Here is an 18,328-nt window from a genome sequence, read left to right as displayed (position 1 = left end):
AGTACGATTTCAAAATCTCACTTTTTGACATTTTTTCCGTGGATTTTTTTAGAGCTAGTAAATCTATGATTTCTTAATTTCAATTATGCTACATACATAGTAAAAATGTTGAAGTTTACGCCACTATTGTTAGTTTTGCAATATTTAAATTAATTTCGCTGCTATAACATTTTTACGCCGTGGCGGAGGAACTTCCCGATTCACCCCGCCCGTGCCTTATTACCCCGTTTGACGGAGAATCATTCGTGAGACGATCAGACAAATAGATTTTTTCTTATTTGAAGATTCTTTGAATTTGAACATCTACGTTTCTTGTTCATTGATTTGTACTGCAAGCATCATGAAATATAAATTCATATTAACGTACTTAACCGAACTTTCTCCTCGCCACTGCTACACTGGTTCTTGGCCGGAGATCATAGTAAGCGTGTAACGACCTTCTAAACTTTTTGCAGTGACACAACTAGATTATCCCTGCAGGATTATGCCCAACCACTCGAAATAAGTTTGCATTTGGTAACATTTCGTGTCCATGAGATAAAGATAAACCCCATGAGTTCTCATGAGATAAACCCAGTGAAGTATGTAAGGTACCGTTAACCCACCACCGCCGCATGTCACTCTCCGGGAACAAAACTTTTAACTTGAATTATACGTAAACTATTGGGTGTGGCAACCTGAGGACGTTAGTACGCAATAGTGAACATTTTAAAGTTGTCGTACGTGGCGGCAACCATCAGTGCAAGTCATTTTGCGCTTACTAGAACGTATTCTTTTTTGAAAGTAAGCTTGTGACAATATTGCCCCGGTTACTCATGTCAGGTGGTAGAAGGTCAATAAATATGAAGCGACGTGTAGCAGGAAAGTAAAAAAAATTATCGACTTGAATTATCTTGGATTCAGGTTACAAAACTTGATGAACTGGACGTCTACCTATTGTGATTAGCTTCCATGCACAATCACATGATATTGAAGTTCAAGTTAGCGTAAGTAATCAGCAAATGACCAGAAATAGCTGTATGAAACTATGAAATGTATCTAACTTGGATGGTAGTTCCATCACGAAGAGTTAATAAAACAAAATATGTTCAAAATGAATTGTTCCATTTTTTAAATTTAATACCATTACATGAACAAAACACAATTAAGATTGGTCAATTGCCGGACTTCCAGGACATAAAACCTACTGTACAATGCTTACAACAAGACAAATTGAGACTAAGCGTACCGCTTTGTTACTGGTCTCTATTTTTGCACAAAAAAATAAGTTGTCATAAATTAACCTTATTTACAATAGTTGAACTTCCGTTTAGTGCGCACGAAGGTACAAGAAAAAATAGTGAAAAAATCTACCTTGCTTACATCCTGTATCTTAATCGAATTTCCTCTTTAAACAGTTTTGGGAGACTGACTCTTCACAATTTTGTCGTATTACGCGTCATGTTCACAGAATAGTGCTTTTCGAATGCTTTCCTATGCTTGTCCTAACACAATTACGTATCTAGTATGATACCGGGATCTTCCCTAGAAAAATGATCGCGCGTCATTAATCGATTACTTCTCCGTGGACTAGTTGTATTTGGTGAGTCGTCAAGCATATCAGGGGGACCAGTGTCCACATCGGTCGTAACTCCATCGCAGTTTCTTTGTGATGTTTGGGCTTTAGACTCGTGGTTAGCACTTGAGGTTCTAGCTTCTGTGCTGTTTTCGTGCGTCATGTCATTTGTTGACACTCCCTGAAGCAGTAAGACTTGCGGAGAATAATTGGAATCGCTCGACTTGGCTGAGTTCGTTTCGTGATGTTCTGTATGGTTGGCAGGGTCCGCTGCAGCAAGTCTGTTCCCCTTCAATGCTGTAGGAACTTCCATAACCCGGCGAGGCTGGAGGGCAGCACGAGGAACATGGTCCATGTCTTCCACTAGTCCACCTAGTGCCATGATACCACCAGGCTCCGCTGCAGCAAGTCTGTTCCCCTCAAATGCTGGAGGAACTTCCATAACCCGGCGAGGCTGGAGGGCAGCACGAGGAGCATGGTCCATGTCCTCCACTAGCCCGCCTAGTGCCATGATACCACCGCCGGCGTTTTCCTCTACCGGGTCATTGTTGTAGAGAACCTTATGGCAGAGCGGACACGAATCCTGTACGTACAGCCACTTGCGCAAGCATAGCTCGTGGTAGAAGTGATTGCATCCCGTTATCTTTGCCGAGTTAAGCCTTTGGAAGCAAATCGTGCAGACATCATCATGTTCTTCAAGTTGTCGCCTTGTGGCATTTGGAATAGAAGCAATTCTTCTGACCGCGTTCCTGCGTTTAATGAACGCTGACCAGCCATTCCTGGCTTCGCACCAGAGATTCACATACGCATGTATGCACATCATGAGTGCGCGAATCGCGCCTCCAGACTCGAAGAAGTATATCCATAATCCATTGAAAAAGAGCACAATACCAAAGAGGAATTCAACAGTGTTACCAAAGGCTTTGATATAGTACACATAGTCATCTAAGTTTTCCCAAAAGAGACTGTAATATGAATCTGCTATGAAAATTCCATAAATGAATACCGTAACTAGCGTTTTGATGATGACCTGGAAAGAGAAAGTGGAAACGGCAAGCAGCCAAGTAGAGAGCTCGAAAATCGACCAGAGAACATAGAGGAGCGAGGCAGGCAAGAGCAGCAGCACGGCACACACAACGAGAGCACGAACATGACGGCTGAGCGACGGGTTCCGTGAGGCGCCGAGGTTCATCAGCACGGGACTAACCATGTTGTGCACGAGGTACAACATCGCAGTGAACAACAAGCAGAAATTCCTGCATAGACGTACGAAGCGCTTTTCATCCTCAAGAATAGTGAGGCCACTTTGCTCTGCAAGAACAAAAAATAGGATAGCGCTCACCGTTCCCATACTTCGGTCATCGCGGTCATCCGCAAGGAGAATGTTTTGAAAGAACTCCTCGACATAATGACAAATGTAGGAAACAATACTTGTCATGCCTAATAGAGCAATGATGGTATCGCAGCCGTATGTCATAGTTGACTTGAAGAGTCTGTAGCACATTGAAGGACTAAGCAACATGAGAACGTTATAGGTATTCAGCTCCTGCAAGTGAGCAGCCAAGAAGTAAGCTACAAAATTTGCAACTCTCACGCTCCAAAATATTCTGAGAACGAAGGGGACATTTATTCTCTTCCATTCTAACTCGATGAGTGTGTGCAATCCGCCATCAGGAATTACCACCTTAGCATAAGAAATGGCATCCTCGAGTACAAGAAAAGCCTGAGGCAAGCTCGAGATGACCGTGAACACGAGACGGGTCAGTGGGATAAGCGCCCCAACAAAGGCTACAGATAAAGTTATATTCTCAGAGAAAGTTACAAGCATGGAACCAGAGGGTAAAAGGAAAGCCCAGATCATGACAGCTTTCAGGATGAGCATGTCGTCTATCCCTAGCTGTAGGTGGATGAAGGAGAGACACAGCAGCGCTTGAATGATGTAGTTGGTGACGAGAACTACAACGTGAGCAGGGGCGATTTCAGTGCCTCCTAATCTCAGGAGGTTCTCGAGACCTGATGGCGCGTCACCGTCCAGGGACTCGTTGAAGAAGAGGTGCACGGCTGAACAGTTGATGTGGTAGCTGAGTGCAATGCACACCCCGCAACTAAAAATGTTGTACAACATCTTCAGGTGTTCCCAGCTCAGCATGAAAGCAATGAAACTATTCAGGAACACTGCAAAAAAATAAACTCGCTTAGAAATCAATCAAGCCAATGATGTCAGACACTCAGCTTAGATATCAGACATCCAGCTTAGATATCAGGCACTCAGTTTAGATATCAGGCACTCAACTTAGATAACATGCACTCAGCTTAGATATAAAACATCCAGCTTAGATATAAGGCACTCGGCTAAGATACCAGGCTATTAGTTAAGATATCCAGGTTTCAGCTAAGGTATCAGGCACTTAGGTTAGATATCAGGCATTCAGCCGAGGTCCAGACATTCAGCTGAGGTCCCGGCATTCACTCAGTTTTCAGGTATAGTCTAGCAGCACTATGTTCAGATATCAGGCAGTCAGCTTAGGTATAGTAGGTTCTCAGTCCAGATATTTGTAACTATGTATTTTACATGCAAAGCGCTTACCTAAGGTTCTTAACTCTAATTTACAACTAGGATGCTCACCTAGAATAAACAGTGATATCTTAAAAAGGAGCGGCACAAGTGGTGTTGCCGCCATGGACATAAGTAGAGGCTCCTGTATGGTGTTCCCAGGGATGAAGAAATACTCGTGAGTTGCATCACTGAAGACTTTTAGTATGCTTCTCTCTAGGTCCATCCCCTCTCTGCCATATGTCTGCCCATAGCTTGACACATCCACTGAGTTGGTGGGGAAAGCCTCATGAATGTTCTGGAGGCTTCCCTCTTCAAGCACTGAGCTGTCATTTCTGAAATCAACATGAATGATTAGAAACTGATGGTGCAAATGTATTTAAGGGCTTCAATATTAATATATACTCTAGGGCTGAAAAATTAAGTTATACTGTTGTCTTTCAGGCTTGAAAAACTCTGTAACATAACCTATAGCCAGAAAATTACCAATTATTTAATATTAGAAATTTTGCTAGCCACATGATAAGACCATTTCACATTGCTTATAAATATCCAGATTCTACAAAGATTTAACTTGAAATAAATTTTGTGTCTTCAGCAAAGAAAAACCGTTTTATGCTTATTTATCATAAACCATAACATAGGTTACAAAATAATATATGTCTATAGCAACATATTTGATTGAATTTTTAATAGTATTTGAATAAAATCAGTGACATTGAGCAGGCATAATGTTCAGTTCAGTCATTATGGACCGATAAGATTTTTTTAATATTCATATGAGTGATATTTTTTTAATTATAGTCCAACTGTAATCCTGATAATGTTTCATACATTGAAATGAATTTTCAAGAATAATTCCAGGTTGACAAATACATTTATTGAGAACATAGAACAAGAATCAAGTTGAAAATAACTCAAAAATATCCCAAATTTCATACTATCAGTCAAAATATGTCTTCTGAATAATGCTTATGAAAACAACTCTCTGCAAACAGGATTATTTCAAGATCTATAATGGGTTCAGTTGATAACGTGAGGGAATAGAACAGTGTGGCAGTCTAGGATAAAGCATAGAGTTTCTGTCATCTTTGGACTGATGCATGTCCATCTTCAGACTGTGATTGATTGTTTGATGGCCTTTCCAATATGCCATGTGTACTGGTTAATTTAATACCGATCTAGAATTCCACACTCAGGGTGCGTACCGATCATAGAAAATCTGGAATGTCCTGGAATTTAATTTTTCATTTTCCGGGCCTAAAAATTACTGGAATTTCATTTCAGATTATGGAAAATACTGGCATTTGCAAATAAATAAAAAAGGAAGCATTTTTCTGTGCTGCGCGTGTTAACCCTAATCGCCATGGGTTGTCATGTCACGCAACAACCTTGGGTGCAAATGATAGGTATCTGCTCTTAATTTTGTTAAGTCTTTTTTAGGTGTCTTCTATTATACATACACTGTGATTATTTTACCAGGCATTAATATAGATTGTTTCCTATCAAATGCAGTCTTCAAATGCACAATTGTGAACTCCAATCCATTTTTGAAAATTATGAGAATGAACTGAATTTCTGGCCTCAAGCAGAGCCATCTCCGTTTACAACAACTCCAACCGCTCGAACTTGTGTCTATGTTAACCATGGGGAGGAGACTGTAAGTCATTCACGTGTGCATGTGACTGAGAACACGTGCATATTTATCGCTGGTGCATGTGCAGCTTCAGCACTGGTGCACCTCCTGCATCCTCATCACTAGTTTCTCTCAGTTTCTTTGTTCCTATAGTTTTTTTATCTCATTGTCTGTGACATCATTGCCCACCATTGAAAGAACTGCATGAAATGAAACGCATTAGCGGAGCGCAAAGCTTGAGTAGCGGAGCGCAAAGCTTGAATAGTGGAGTGGGAAGAAGGACTGTACGGAAGCCAACAAGACACAGTTAAAGAACTGTCTCAATTTGCTTGTTGATGCCAAGAGATTCCCTAACACAGATTTGGATGGTGTTGTGGATGAGATGTGCAAATTTAGAGATGAATCACAACATTGCAGTGAATTGAAGGTACAGCTTCAAGCATTTTCAACTTGGACAGACACTTTTTGGCATGCCACCCTGTCAAAGAGCACCTACAAGAAGCTCTGGAATGTAGTGCAGATGCTCATGCTCCTGTCTCATGGCCAAGCCACGGTTGAAAGAGGGTTTTTGTTCAACAAGGAAATCATGGCGCACAACATGAAAGAGCAAACGTTGGTTGTCCTGCATGCTGTGGTTGATCATGTTGCACATGTTAGTGGCCTGGACAAGATGACCATCACCAAAAAGATGCTGCTTGCAGCTGGTAGTGCTAAAACAGCCTACAATACTTATTTGGCAGAAGAGAAAGAGCAGAATGCAAAGGCCCAGAAAACCCAGAAGAGGAAGGCTCTGTTGGATGAGCTAGATGAACTGAAGAAGAAGAAAAGGCATAAGGAGGAGGGCAAGGTGCTTGAGCAAGCAGCAGATGAATATGCAGAAGCATTGGAGAGAAAGGGGGATTTGAAAATCATCACAAAGTTCAACGCCATGAGGTGATCTTTGAAAACAGAGCAACAGGAGCTAGACACTCTTGAACTGAATATTAAAGAAAAAGTTGATGAAATAGCTGCCAGTTTAATGTTAGGGTAGTAGTGTTGAATCGTGTTCTGGACTGTATTGACATTATCATGTGCAATATTGCATGCATTACTCAATATTTGTTGTGATTTGACACTATTGAATTCATAATAAAAGTGTGGGCTTGATTTCCGGATTTGTCATTTTTGATCCTCTGTGTCTGCCTGCTCTATGCATTTACACGTGTTCTAGTTATCAACTAGGTATAGGAGATGATAGAACATGCACAGTTACCCTTTCATTCATGCTAAACCTGTCATATACAATAATACAAGTCCTGAAAAATTATACTGATGATCAGGGAGAGTCCTGGAAAAGTCCTAGATTTTTTCTCAATATTGGTATGCACCCTGCACACTGGAATAGCTTTTTATTTTTCATCTTCTTGTTACCATTCTCTCTCTCCAATGCATTACTTTTTGTTTTAGATAACTAATGAGGCAGTTTGTTTTTTAAGGGGACCGGGCTGCCCCCGGAGAAACTTCTACAGTTATTATCCGATCATCATGAAACTTCACATACATACTTAAAATGTAAAAAGAAAAACATTTTGCTCGTATGAATTTTTCGAAAAAATTGATAGAAAACGTGAAATTCATAGAAAACGGCTAAAAAGGGGTTGCCCTTCTTTGGGAAGCTGTCACGAAATCATTTTTCGACGTAGAGGGATGATTCTGGCACCGTTGGATGCGTCAAAAAGTAAGCTTTAAGATGAGCCCAAAAAGTGGAAAACGCCAAAATTGAAAATTTTAGCCAGGTCGGTCCCCTTAACAGATCACACCAGATAATTGATAACAATTTATGATGAATGATTAATATCAGTCTTTATCAGGTAAATTGAACATCATTGACAACCATCATTCAACTATTAATTTATATTTGAAATTATTATTTATATACATACATATAATTCTTTATGTTCCAGTCCAGAGGCCAAGAGACTTACATGAATGTGCACAGTATTTTAAAAATTTTCCCTTTACCAACTTTCATGTAATATGACTTTTTATTTTGTAAAGGTGCTCCTGCACCTGTGTAACATCAGCTGATGCACCCAATACTTTGTCCATACCAGAGACTTGGATGTATAGGTATAGTGGCAAAGCAGGGACAATTTTAGACTCATCCTCAAGTTCATGTTTGAGTCCTACTCCTATGAGTAGACCAGAAAAGTACAATCAAAACCAACATTATAATACATTAGATATTGGTTTGAATCTTGAGTAGACAAGGAAATTAAAAATGAACTGATTTAAAAAATCTCTCATTTGCCACTATGCAGTTGCAGCAGTTGGACCAACTGTGAAAATATAGCCTAGTTATTACTTAACCAAATTGATATAATTGGACAGAAACTACTTGTCAATGATTCACTCAATGAGACCAAAATCCCTTAACTGTGGTCTGGTCAATTGCATTTGTTCTTATGGCCTCCAACTTATTTTGTTTATAATAATTAGGAAAAACAGCATATTTTTGTCTTTGATTCTCAAAAATTACCCACAAAATGCCTTCCATTAACCATATTTTTTTTTAATTCTGCCCATTATTGCACAATGGTTTCTATAAGAAATTAAATATTAAAACTTGCACATAGATATTAAAGCAAGATTTATTGTGATTGTTTGTTTGAATGAGACTAGTTAACCAAAATTTTGCCTTTTAAACATAAATTTGCTTTGCATTTTGATACTTATACAACATTTTAAAATTCCAAATTTTTACTAGGGTAAACGCGGTATATTCCGACATCGTAGGTAATTCCGTCACCTCTCCAGCTTTTCCTTTATATTTGTGAAGTGTTTTGAGAGTCATGTGAAGGCAACAGAACTTACGTAACGCATACGTTTTTTTTTTTAGTTTTTCATTTCTCGATGCGTCCTTAATGTGTCGGAATATACCGCGTTTATCCTACCATTTTTATAAATTTTGAATTAGATAGGTTATAATTCAGCTAGCAAGAATCTAGCAGCTCCATAAATGGCAGAAAAGCTGGATTAAAAAGTAAATATATTCAATATCTATATTTATACTCTTTATAACTTTAAAATGATCAAGAATAACTTTGAGCAATACCAATATTTTACAACTCAACTTAAAAAGCTTTTTTTTCTGAGTGAGGCATTCAAGAAGACAATGAAACATTTTTTACTTACTGATCATTTGTTGCAGGAACTGGAACTAATCCAAAAGAGACTTTTAAAATTTCATCCATAATAAAAAGAAAAGGAATACGAGAAATAAATGACAAGTACAAGGTGTAATGATTAGGGTATGAAAAGTTAATTTCTCGATCCATTTTTAAGAATTTAAGGTAATATAAAATAGTGAACTTTGATCAGTTTGATTGTTGCAAGGGCAAGCCTGATAGGATGGGATGGTGCTAGGTAGACTGCTAGGTACAGAACATAAAAATTCTAGGATTTCTAGCTAGCAAGAAAGTTAAACAATAAAACAACCAAAAAAGATAAGTAATCAGACATTTGATCAGCTGCATACATCCCTCCAGATCCAGAATTTGTGATTTGAATTAATGAGAAAAAAGAAGAGAACTTGGTAATCGGTATCTCATCCCCTAATGAGGCTAATTGCTTTCCAAGTTCCAACCAGTACTTTTATTTAAACTTTTTGAGTGATAAATTACATCTGATGATCTGTAAACAAAAAGGTCACATTAACTGCGTAATGCATCTATTTAACAAAAAATTGATGCATTAAAAGTTGTTTTATTATTGCAAGCACTTTGAATCTGACGTCAGTCGACAGGCGTCAACTCGTCATATCATATATTAGCAAATAAAATATATAGTTCTTTTCTTCTTTAATTTTGCAACTTCCGCAGTTCAGCTTTACAGCCTTTACTCTTCATGCAAATGCAGCGTAATGAGCCAGTGAGCGTAGGACTTGCTTCGATAGTTCAAATTTTGATCAAAAGCATCAATAAATAATTATTAGATCGCAGTATTTATAATTTCAAGGACGCAACACGGACAAGGGCACAAAGCTACCACACAAACATGCCTCACTCGGAAGTCGGAAGCGCATCTGATATAGTTCCGCGTCGGCCCAAAGGAAGACTGCAGTTTTAAACTTTTAATCCATGGTTGAACCATATACTAGTTCAACCATGGTTTAATCGACGTGAAAACGCCGTTTAAACAGAATTTTACCGAAGCAAAAATATAAAAGAAGACAATTTATTTAATTCCACATCATTCGTTTAATTTGATTAATTCATATCACTAATATTGTAGGTTGTAAAAAAAACTTAGCTAAATAATCACGCAACAAATTTCTAAGTTTACGATTAAATAAATTTAGTTACTAAGCTTGGTAATAAGATTAGTAGTTTAATCGTAGAAACCAAAAAATATATATTCTACAGTATATGGTATGCTTAATAAGCTAACTCAGCACAAATGCGTGCAAATATGCAGAAAAACATAACCGAATCGAAAAAAACGAATGAAACCATGGTTGAATCAGAGCTGATGCGATCGAATTGGTATTTGGGAGCGTGCTGACTTTCACCGAATCGACACTTTTGCCCGAATCCACCGTATCAACCGAATCGTCACTACTCCGGACCCATGTCTCGGACAAATAGGCCGGCAGGAACGGCAAAGTAATAAACGTGGGTCAGTACCCACGAGAAGAGGAGTAAGCGAAACGGCAAGAAAAAACACTGTAATGAAAAGTGTAAATAGCTGTACAAAAGACAGTTCTTCAAATGTTGTTCACACCTTTGTTCATGGCAGGAAGCCGTGTACTTGTATATACACCAACGCCGACAGCTTACTCAACAAGCGTTCTGAGCTTCAAGCTCTTGTTGACTTGTGTGACCGGAAACACCGCCGCGAAGTTGAAATAATTATGAGTAGCGTGCCGACTTGACGGTGACTTGCGTATTGGTTTTAACACAAGGGCTAAAGAGTCGCTCTTTGGTCCGGCTCTAAATTCCCTTGCGTTTGGAGAGAGGAGGAATAAACACGAGGAACTTTTCTTAATATATTGGTGATCTTGAAAGATCGGGTTCCAAAGGCCGGATCCCTTGTGAATCAAGTCACGAAAAGTTCAAGAATCGGCAACAGGCCATGGGCCTATTTCTTCAACGCCGACACTTCTATTCTATTCTATTCTAACGTCATTCCATACGTTCAGAACTACCATAATGTCGTTATAAAGCGTTTAAACTTTAAAGTTACAATATAACGTCGCTAAATAACGCTCAAGTTGCCACAACGTCTTTGCGTAACGTACATGCACCTGCAGACTTATCTAAAGACTTCTATTCGAACTTTTATCCAGACATGTGTATAGACTTGTGTAGTGACTTGTGTACAGACTTGGGTACAGACTTCCTTTCCACGTCCACTCAGTCACTAACCTAGCACAGGATTAATAGAACGTACAAGTAAACAAAAAAATATACCACAAAATAAGCATCCCGTCATACGGCCCCCTACTCAAGCGTCAAGCGCCCTCGCTTGATAAATAGCACGCTCCCTGATCCGGTCCGATACCGCGCTCAGCGCAGAGATGTTTGGGGTCTGAGTTCGCTGATCCTGTAGTCCCCGCGCCGCCAAAACGACGCATCGCCGTCGCTGCCGAGCCTTCTCTTCATCACTTAATTTTGGGTTAACCGAGGGGATCCCAAACGTCGACGAAAAATCAGGAGCGTCAGTTTGCGATCCTACACTCGCTGTTTCTTTAGTAAAGTCAATGGGAAGCAACTTCAAAGGTCCGTACGAGACCGGCTCGCTGAGACGCTCCACCTCCATCAGCTCCACCTCCACCGAGTTCTTCTCTACTTCCATCACCTCCACATCCACCGGGTTCTTCTCCACCTCCATCACGTCCACATCCATCGGGTTCACCACCCCCACGGCCCTTCTTTGCTGACACGCCTCTGCCATCTCGAGGTTTCGGCTGATCCTGGCGAGAGCCCTTTCTTCCTCCCGCCGTCTTCTTCGCTCCTCATCATGCACTTTGGCCCCTTTCACACAGGGCAGTAAATACTGCCAGCGTCCGACAGTATTTACTGCCGAACCTTAGTGGACATACGAAATGTGCACTGCTGTTCCCACACGACTGCATTTACTGCGGCGTAGAACTTGACGCCTGACGTCAGCGTGTGTCGCGCTAAAACTGCGGCGGTAGATTTGCCGCGACAGTTAGCTTGCAATGGTATTCAATGTAATCTTTCACACTGGGCGGTTTTTGACGCCACATCCTAGCAGACAGTGGTGCCGTATTTTAGGTTCATAATAAACAGCACTGCATGACATAGATTATAGCATAATATTATTACATAAATATCGGAACATAAATAATGTTACATAAACATAAAAATATACGTTGATAAATATATATATCCTTGAAGTGATAGAGATATATTTCATATAAGATATATTTTCCATAAAATATATAGGTATTTCCATAGAGATGTATTTACATTATTCTCACGTAGAGATAGATTTCCATATAGAAATATTGTTACACAAACATAGAGATGGACTGATGAAGCATAAAGCACTGCAAGACTGATAGATCCCAGCAGTAAAAAGCGCCTCGTGTGAAAGATTGCGATGTAAATACTGCCGCGGCATTTTTGACGCGCGCAGTATCTACTGCCCTGTGTGAAAGGGGCTTTTGTCTGCTCCAGAGCCCTCCTTCCCTCTACTATTCTCCAAGTCAGTTGGATCACCGCTGACCTCATTCTTCCCTCTACGAGACCCGGGAACGTTCTCTCCGCCCCTTCACTCTCTTCTTTCTGGGTTTATTCGCTTTTTCATCGTCCTCGGGACCGAAGAGCTCTTCAAATAGTTTCTTCAACTTCGCCTTCCTCTTGGTGCTCCTAAGGCTCCGTAACAATAACTCCTCTTCCTCGACCGTCACCTGTACATTCATCAGCTCTTGCTCTGATCCAAGGAGCACGCTTTCTGAAAACGCACTCATTACTGCTAACAAAACTTGGACTAAATGAACAAAATTTTACCTGAAACGAACGGGGAGACAAAGATTAGCACGCGACCTGAGATTATACATTGACTCGACTTCCGAAGTAGAGCTACTCGATAACTCCTCTCCAGACGTCTCAACCCCCGAACTATCCAATTTGCCCGTTATAACTAAACCCGAATTTCCTTTCTTCCTTTCGTCCTCCTGTGAAGAACCGCTATCCTCAGGAGTCGAAGTTATTGGTGGCACATACCGCTTTACGCGGTTTTTGTGAATAAGATACGGCCTCCCATCTACTTCAAGCGTCACAACGGCACCGTGATCAGAGATTACCCTGAACGGGCCCTTCCACAAGCTTCCCAGTGACTTCTTCTTCGCGGGTGGGGATGCCATCCAGAGCAGTTCCCATTTTCGTAGTTACTTTTCTTAGCATTTTTGTCGTACTGTCTTCGCTGTTTCTCTTGAGATTTCTCGGTGTTTTTCCAAGCCTCGTTGATCTTCTGTTGAGTCCGATCGAACAGATCACGAGCGTACTCGAACTGACAAGGGTAATCAGCTGCAGACACCCCCAGCTCGCGATCCAGGGCGATGCGAGGTCGACGACCAAACTTCAATTCATGAGGCGTGAAGCCAGTCGTCTCATTCAAGGTCGAATTGTAAGCCAACGACAGTGACCCAATCACCATATCCCATGGTTGATCCTCTTGCAGGTTTGAACGGAAGAGGTTTCTGAGGGTCCGAATGATCGTCCGATGGATTCTCTCATTGGTTCCGTTAGTCTGAGGATGCCATGACGTCTGACGTTTCTCGATTCCCCACCCTGTACACCAATCCGTGAATAGCTTCGACTGGAACGGAGTCCCACGATCCGTCAGTAATGCTTCCGGGACCCCCAGCGGATAGATGGCTTGTTGCATAAGGCCGCTCACGATGCTCTCGGTATTCGCTTGTTTCATAGGGACGGCCACCAGGTACTTCGTAAAGTGGTCTACTACGGTGAGGACATAGGTGTTGCCAGACGGCGTCTTTTCCAAAGGTCCCATTACATCCAGCGTCATCAGTTCCCAGGGCCTGGTAGAACGGACGGAAACCATGGGTTCGCGATTCTGGGCTCCGTAGATTTATTCGCCTGACAGACGGAACAAGTTGCACACACCTTTGAAGCCAATTTATAGTCCACAGGACAGAAAAATCTTTCTCGGAACTGATGCAAGAGCCGATCACGTCCCAAGTGTGCTTCGCAAGCTGGGTCAGCATGCAGCCGAATCATCACCCTGGCCGCTTCTTTGGGGAACATCAAGCGCCTTTCGCCGCACCGCCAACCAAGGCCATCTTCGTTTCGCTGCAGATTCACCTTAACTAGTGCTTTTAAGAAGGGCTCATCTGAACTCTTGAGTTTACCCACGTCCCCTTCTGCATTTTCTAACATTCTTTTGAGATCTTCGTCACTTGGTCCATGCGCTATTCGTCCCAAGACTGCGACATCGTCTTCTACTTCATTGCTTAATTGATCGCTTTCAGCGGTCGGTAGTCTCGACAACCCATCAGCGTGAGAGATTTTAGTTCCCGGCCGGTAGCGAACAACAAAGTCATACTCCGACAGGGCCATTGACCATCGACTCATCATTGAGGATTTATCCTTGGTGTTTTGCAAGTACTGCAAGGAATAGTGATCCGTTTCCACAATAAACCGTCTGCCCATAAGGTGGTGACGGAATTTTTTTACTCCATAGACCAGGGCCAGACATTCTTTTTTTGTGACACTATAGTCCTTTTGTGCAGGGTTTAATGATTTACTTGCAAAAGCCACAGGTCTTTCTACACCGCTGTCATCTTTCTGTGAAAGAACCGCTCCTATACCTTCCGAGGAGGCATCTGTGCACAAGATGAATTCCCGTTCGAAGTCTGGATGGCGAACGACAGAGGTCGACGCCAACGCTTTCTTCAAGCTTCTGAACGCGTTTTCACACGCTTCAGTCCAATGGAACGTTTTCGCCTTGCTGGTTAATTGATGCAATGGCAACGCGATCTGAGCGAAGCCCTTGATAAAACGTCTGTAGTACGAACACAGGCCGATAAAACTTCGGACCTGCTTTGGAGTTCGTGGAGTCGGGATCTCCTGGATTGACCTTATTTTATCCGGATCAACGGCGACGCCATCGTTGGAGACGATATGTCCCAAAAATTTGATCTTATTTTTGGCGAGCACACATTTTGAAGGCTTTAGCTTCAGGTTCGCCTCCCGAATGCGGCTAAGTACTAGCGCCAATCGGTTCAAGTGCTCACCCCAGGTTTTTCCGAAGACGATGACATCGTCCAGGAATACCAAGCAGTCCACCCATGTGAGACCCGCCATGACGAGTTCCATAATACGTGAAAACGTCGCAACGCCTCCGGTGACTCCGAACGGCATAACCGTGAACTCGTATAAATTCCCTCCCGCAGCGAAAGCGGTTTTGGCGCGATCCTCGTCTCTCAACTTCACCTGCCAATATCCACTTCGCATGTCCAGGGTCGAAAAGTAGACTGCCCCTGACAACGCATCCAAGATATCGTCAATTCTAGGCAATGGGAAAGCGTCCTTCACAGTGATAGCATTTAAGGCGCGCTAGTCGACACAAAATCTTGCGGAACCGTCCTTCTTCCGCACCAACACAGTATTGGCACACCACGGGCTATTGCTGGGCACAACAATCCCCTTGGAGAGCATTTCTTCGACCATCTCTCTTTCCTTCTTCACTACACTTGGACTCTTTCGATGCGTTGTTTGTTTGATCGGCATGTGGTCTCCGGTTTCGATACGGTGCTCCCCGTACGGAGTAACTCCCAGTTCCGAATCATCGACTGCAAATACGTCGACAAACGCCCCGACAACGGCTTCAAGTTCCTCTCGCTGTACTTCCGACAGGTCATCACTCTGACAATCAGGTAACCGGCAAACTTTGGCCTCTTCCCTTTTGAGCGGCGATTCGATCTCAACATCTTCCACTCGCAGGATATCGGCCCACACCCCTTGGGTCGGTTTGATACGAAGGTCTTCCTCAGTACCGTTAATAATTTTGGCAACTGGGTTCCCCGCCGAGCAGAGACTTCTAGCAATCACCAACCCTTGAGGCAACTCTTGTGCCCGGATGATCAGGTAGGAGCCGTCGTCTGACTCAACGCCTCGCAAGGGAACCATCATCTGATGTCGTGCAGGGATTTCCGCCTCGGTCAACTGGCCTAATGAGACCTCAGTTTTCCATTTTCTCTTACAATCCTTGAGAAGCAGGTCAGTTCTGACTTTCACGGACTTGGCCCCCACCTCAATCACCATCCCTAGTGCATTGAGTACGTTCATTCCGAGAAGAGTTTCACGGCGTCCCTCGATGACGTACCAGTCAGCCTCGCACCTGCCGGTGCCATAACTTGTGACAACGTCACGCAAAACCCCTTGTGTCACTACCTCCTTCCACAACACGCCACAGAGACGAACACGGCAGGGTTCGCGCCTGGGCAGCTGGTCGCGCAGTCTGATAGACCGTCGACGGTATTACCGAGACCATTGCACCAGTGTCAACGACACAGGACACGTCATGCCCACCGATAGACACAACGAGCTCAATCTGGTTTAAATTCTTCGACGCTACGTCAGGTGGCGTAGTTTTGGATTCTACGAATTCGGAGGTCTCTTTCCTCGAGTGAGCATTCAGTTCCCGACGCACAATTTCTTTTACTATTTTAGCGATAGCCTCGCGGTCCAGAATCGACGAGCCTTGGTCTGTCTCTCCCGGAGAGTCTTCGTTTGCAGCAGCGGACTCCCGAGGTGCCTGGACTTCCTCCATGCGACGTTTTTCACCTGCAACGCGATTACTTCTGAACCTTCTCAGCTCAGGATTGGACGAGTCACGATGTGGTGGGGGAGCATTGCACTGTCGTGCGAAGTGCCCTGGTTCCCCGTATCTAAAACAGGGTCCCACATTGTTCGAGGGGCGTCGCCCCGGCGCTCTATTTTCGTGATTACATGCCGTCCTTCTGCAATCTCGAGCCAAGTGACCTTGTCCGCCACAAGACTGACAAATCAAATTTCCCCCGTAAGGGACTCCGGCAGGTCTCTGCTGAAATGCTGCATGTTCGACTCTTTAGAACCGAGTGGTATCCTCAGTCGGCTTCAAATTTCTCCCCCTCGTGCACATTTTCTCATACTGGTCGGTGACATATTGAGCTAGCTCCCTGAGGTCGTCTGAGTCTCGCTGCTCTGCCCTATCTCTAAATTCCGGGGGGAGTCCTCCAACAAAAGCGTCAATCGCCATCGCCTCGGCCTCTCTTCTGTCGCCCGGCCATGCCTTGTGCGCTAGACTACAGCAATCGGAGGCAAAGTTCATCAATTCTTCTTTGGGACCCCAAGTGCGCTGACTCAGTCTACGTCGAGCCTGGTTCCTCTCCTCAGTACTCGCTTGTCGTAATAGATGTACGCGCACATCGCGCCAAGTCAGTATCTCTCTGTAGATCATCCTCAGTCGTCGTCGCGAAGACACGTTCAAAAGAGCTCTGAAGAGGCGAACTTGCTCATTTTCATCAATGTCGACAGCAGCACAGCAGTTTTCGTAGTATTTTACATAATCTTCTAATTTTTCTTATTCACGTTGAGGTCGCGCCTCAAACTTGATCTCGTAACGGCGCCTTGGAGGGATGACTTGATGTGCTCCAGCTCCCCCCAGCAGTTGCTGCTGAGCCTCAGCCATAACGCCGAAGGTTGTGGGTCCGTCCGGTATATAAAAGCAGGAAAGTTTGTTTCACTGCTTTGGAGCGCCGATGGAAGACACTCCAATCCCATCGTCGCCACCAAAATTCTTTACTTCTCTTGTGTGACCGGAAACACCGCTCACTGACCGCTGCGAAGTCGCAATAGTTATGAGTAGCGTGCCGACTTGATGGTGACTTGCGTATTGGTTTTAACACAAGGGCTAAAGAGTCGCTCTTTGGTCCGGCTCTAAATTCCCTTGCGTTTGGAGAGAGGAGAAATAAAGACGAGGAACTTTTCTTAATATATTGGTGATCTTCGGGCGATACACAATTCCTCTGTACAAGGCACACAATTTATTAGGTCCAAAAGCTCCGGGAAACAGGGTCTCAACCTCAGGGATACTACGTCGAGGAATCCTAATAAACTATTGAGGACCACAAAAGCGGACAGCAAGGATACGGGTACGAGCCGCACCACAAAACTGACGACCTCACAGGAGTGTACAGCAAGGATACGGGTACGAGCCGCACCACAAAACTGACAACCTCACAGGAGTGGACAGCAAGGATACGGGTACGAGCCGCACCACAAAACTGACAACCTCACAGGAGTGGACAGCAAGGATACGGGTACGAGCCGCCCACAAAATTGACCTCATAGGAGTGGAAAGCAAGGATACGGGTACGAGCCGCACCACAAAACTGACAACCTTACAGGGGTGGACAGCAAGGATACGGGTACGAGCCGTATCACAATGCCGACAACCAACGCAATGATCAGGGGTTCGAGCCCTAATGCACTGCCCAGAACACAGAACCGGGGTGGCAGTTACGCATCAAAAGCACGACTATTGCAGGGTACGAGCCTCCAATAAGCCG

General features: G+C 43.3%; 1 protein-coding gene across 1 annotated transcript; it reads right to left on the bottom strand.

The window, feature by feature from the left end:
* Positions 1-875: 875 nt before the first annotated feature.
* Positions 876-9,511, bottom strand: LOC108681881 (protein TRC8 homolog). The gene is made up of 3 exons (XM_018170957.2): positions 8,920-9,511; positions 4,182-4,444; positions 876-3,730 (listed from the first exon to the last, which is right to left on the bottom strand). The coding sequence occupies exons 1-3, from the start codon at positions 9,060-9,062 to the stop codon at positions 1,494-1,496; spliced, it is 2,643 nt and encodes an 880-aa protein (XP_018026446.1). The 5' UTR covers positions 9,063-9,511; the 3' UTR covers positions 876-1,493.
* Between the last annotated feature and the right edge of the window lie 8,817 nt (positions 9,512-18,328).

The sequence above is a fragment of the Hyalella azteca genome, unplaced genomic scaffold (genome assembly GCF_000764305.2).
Source record: "Hyalella azteca isolate HAZT.00-mixed unplaced genomic scaffold, Hazt_2.0.2 contig3653, whole genome shotgun sequence".
In the NCBI taxonomy this organism is placed as follows: domain Eukaryota; kingdom Metazoa; phylum Arthropoda; class Malacostraca; order Amphipoda; family Hyalellidae; genus Hyalella; species Hyalella azteca.
Note: the sequence above shows the minus strand (reverse complement) of the source record. Positions and strands in the feature narration are given on the sequence as shown.

Coding starts and splice junctions, on each gene's coding strand:
- LOC108681881 (XM_018170957.2), bottom strand. CDS start 9,062: ATGGATCGAGAAATTAACTTTTCATACCCTAATCATTACACCTTGTAC. Junction 4,445..8,919: donor GTTCCTGCAACAAATGATCA/GTAAGTAAAAAA, acceptor TGTTGATTTCAG/AAATGACAGCTCAGTGCTTG. Junction 3,731..4,181: donor GATATCACTGTTTATTCTAG/GTGAGCATCCTA, acceptor ATTTTTTTGCAG/TGTTCCTGAATAGTTTCATT.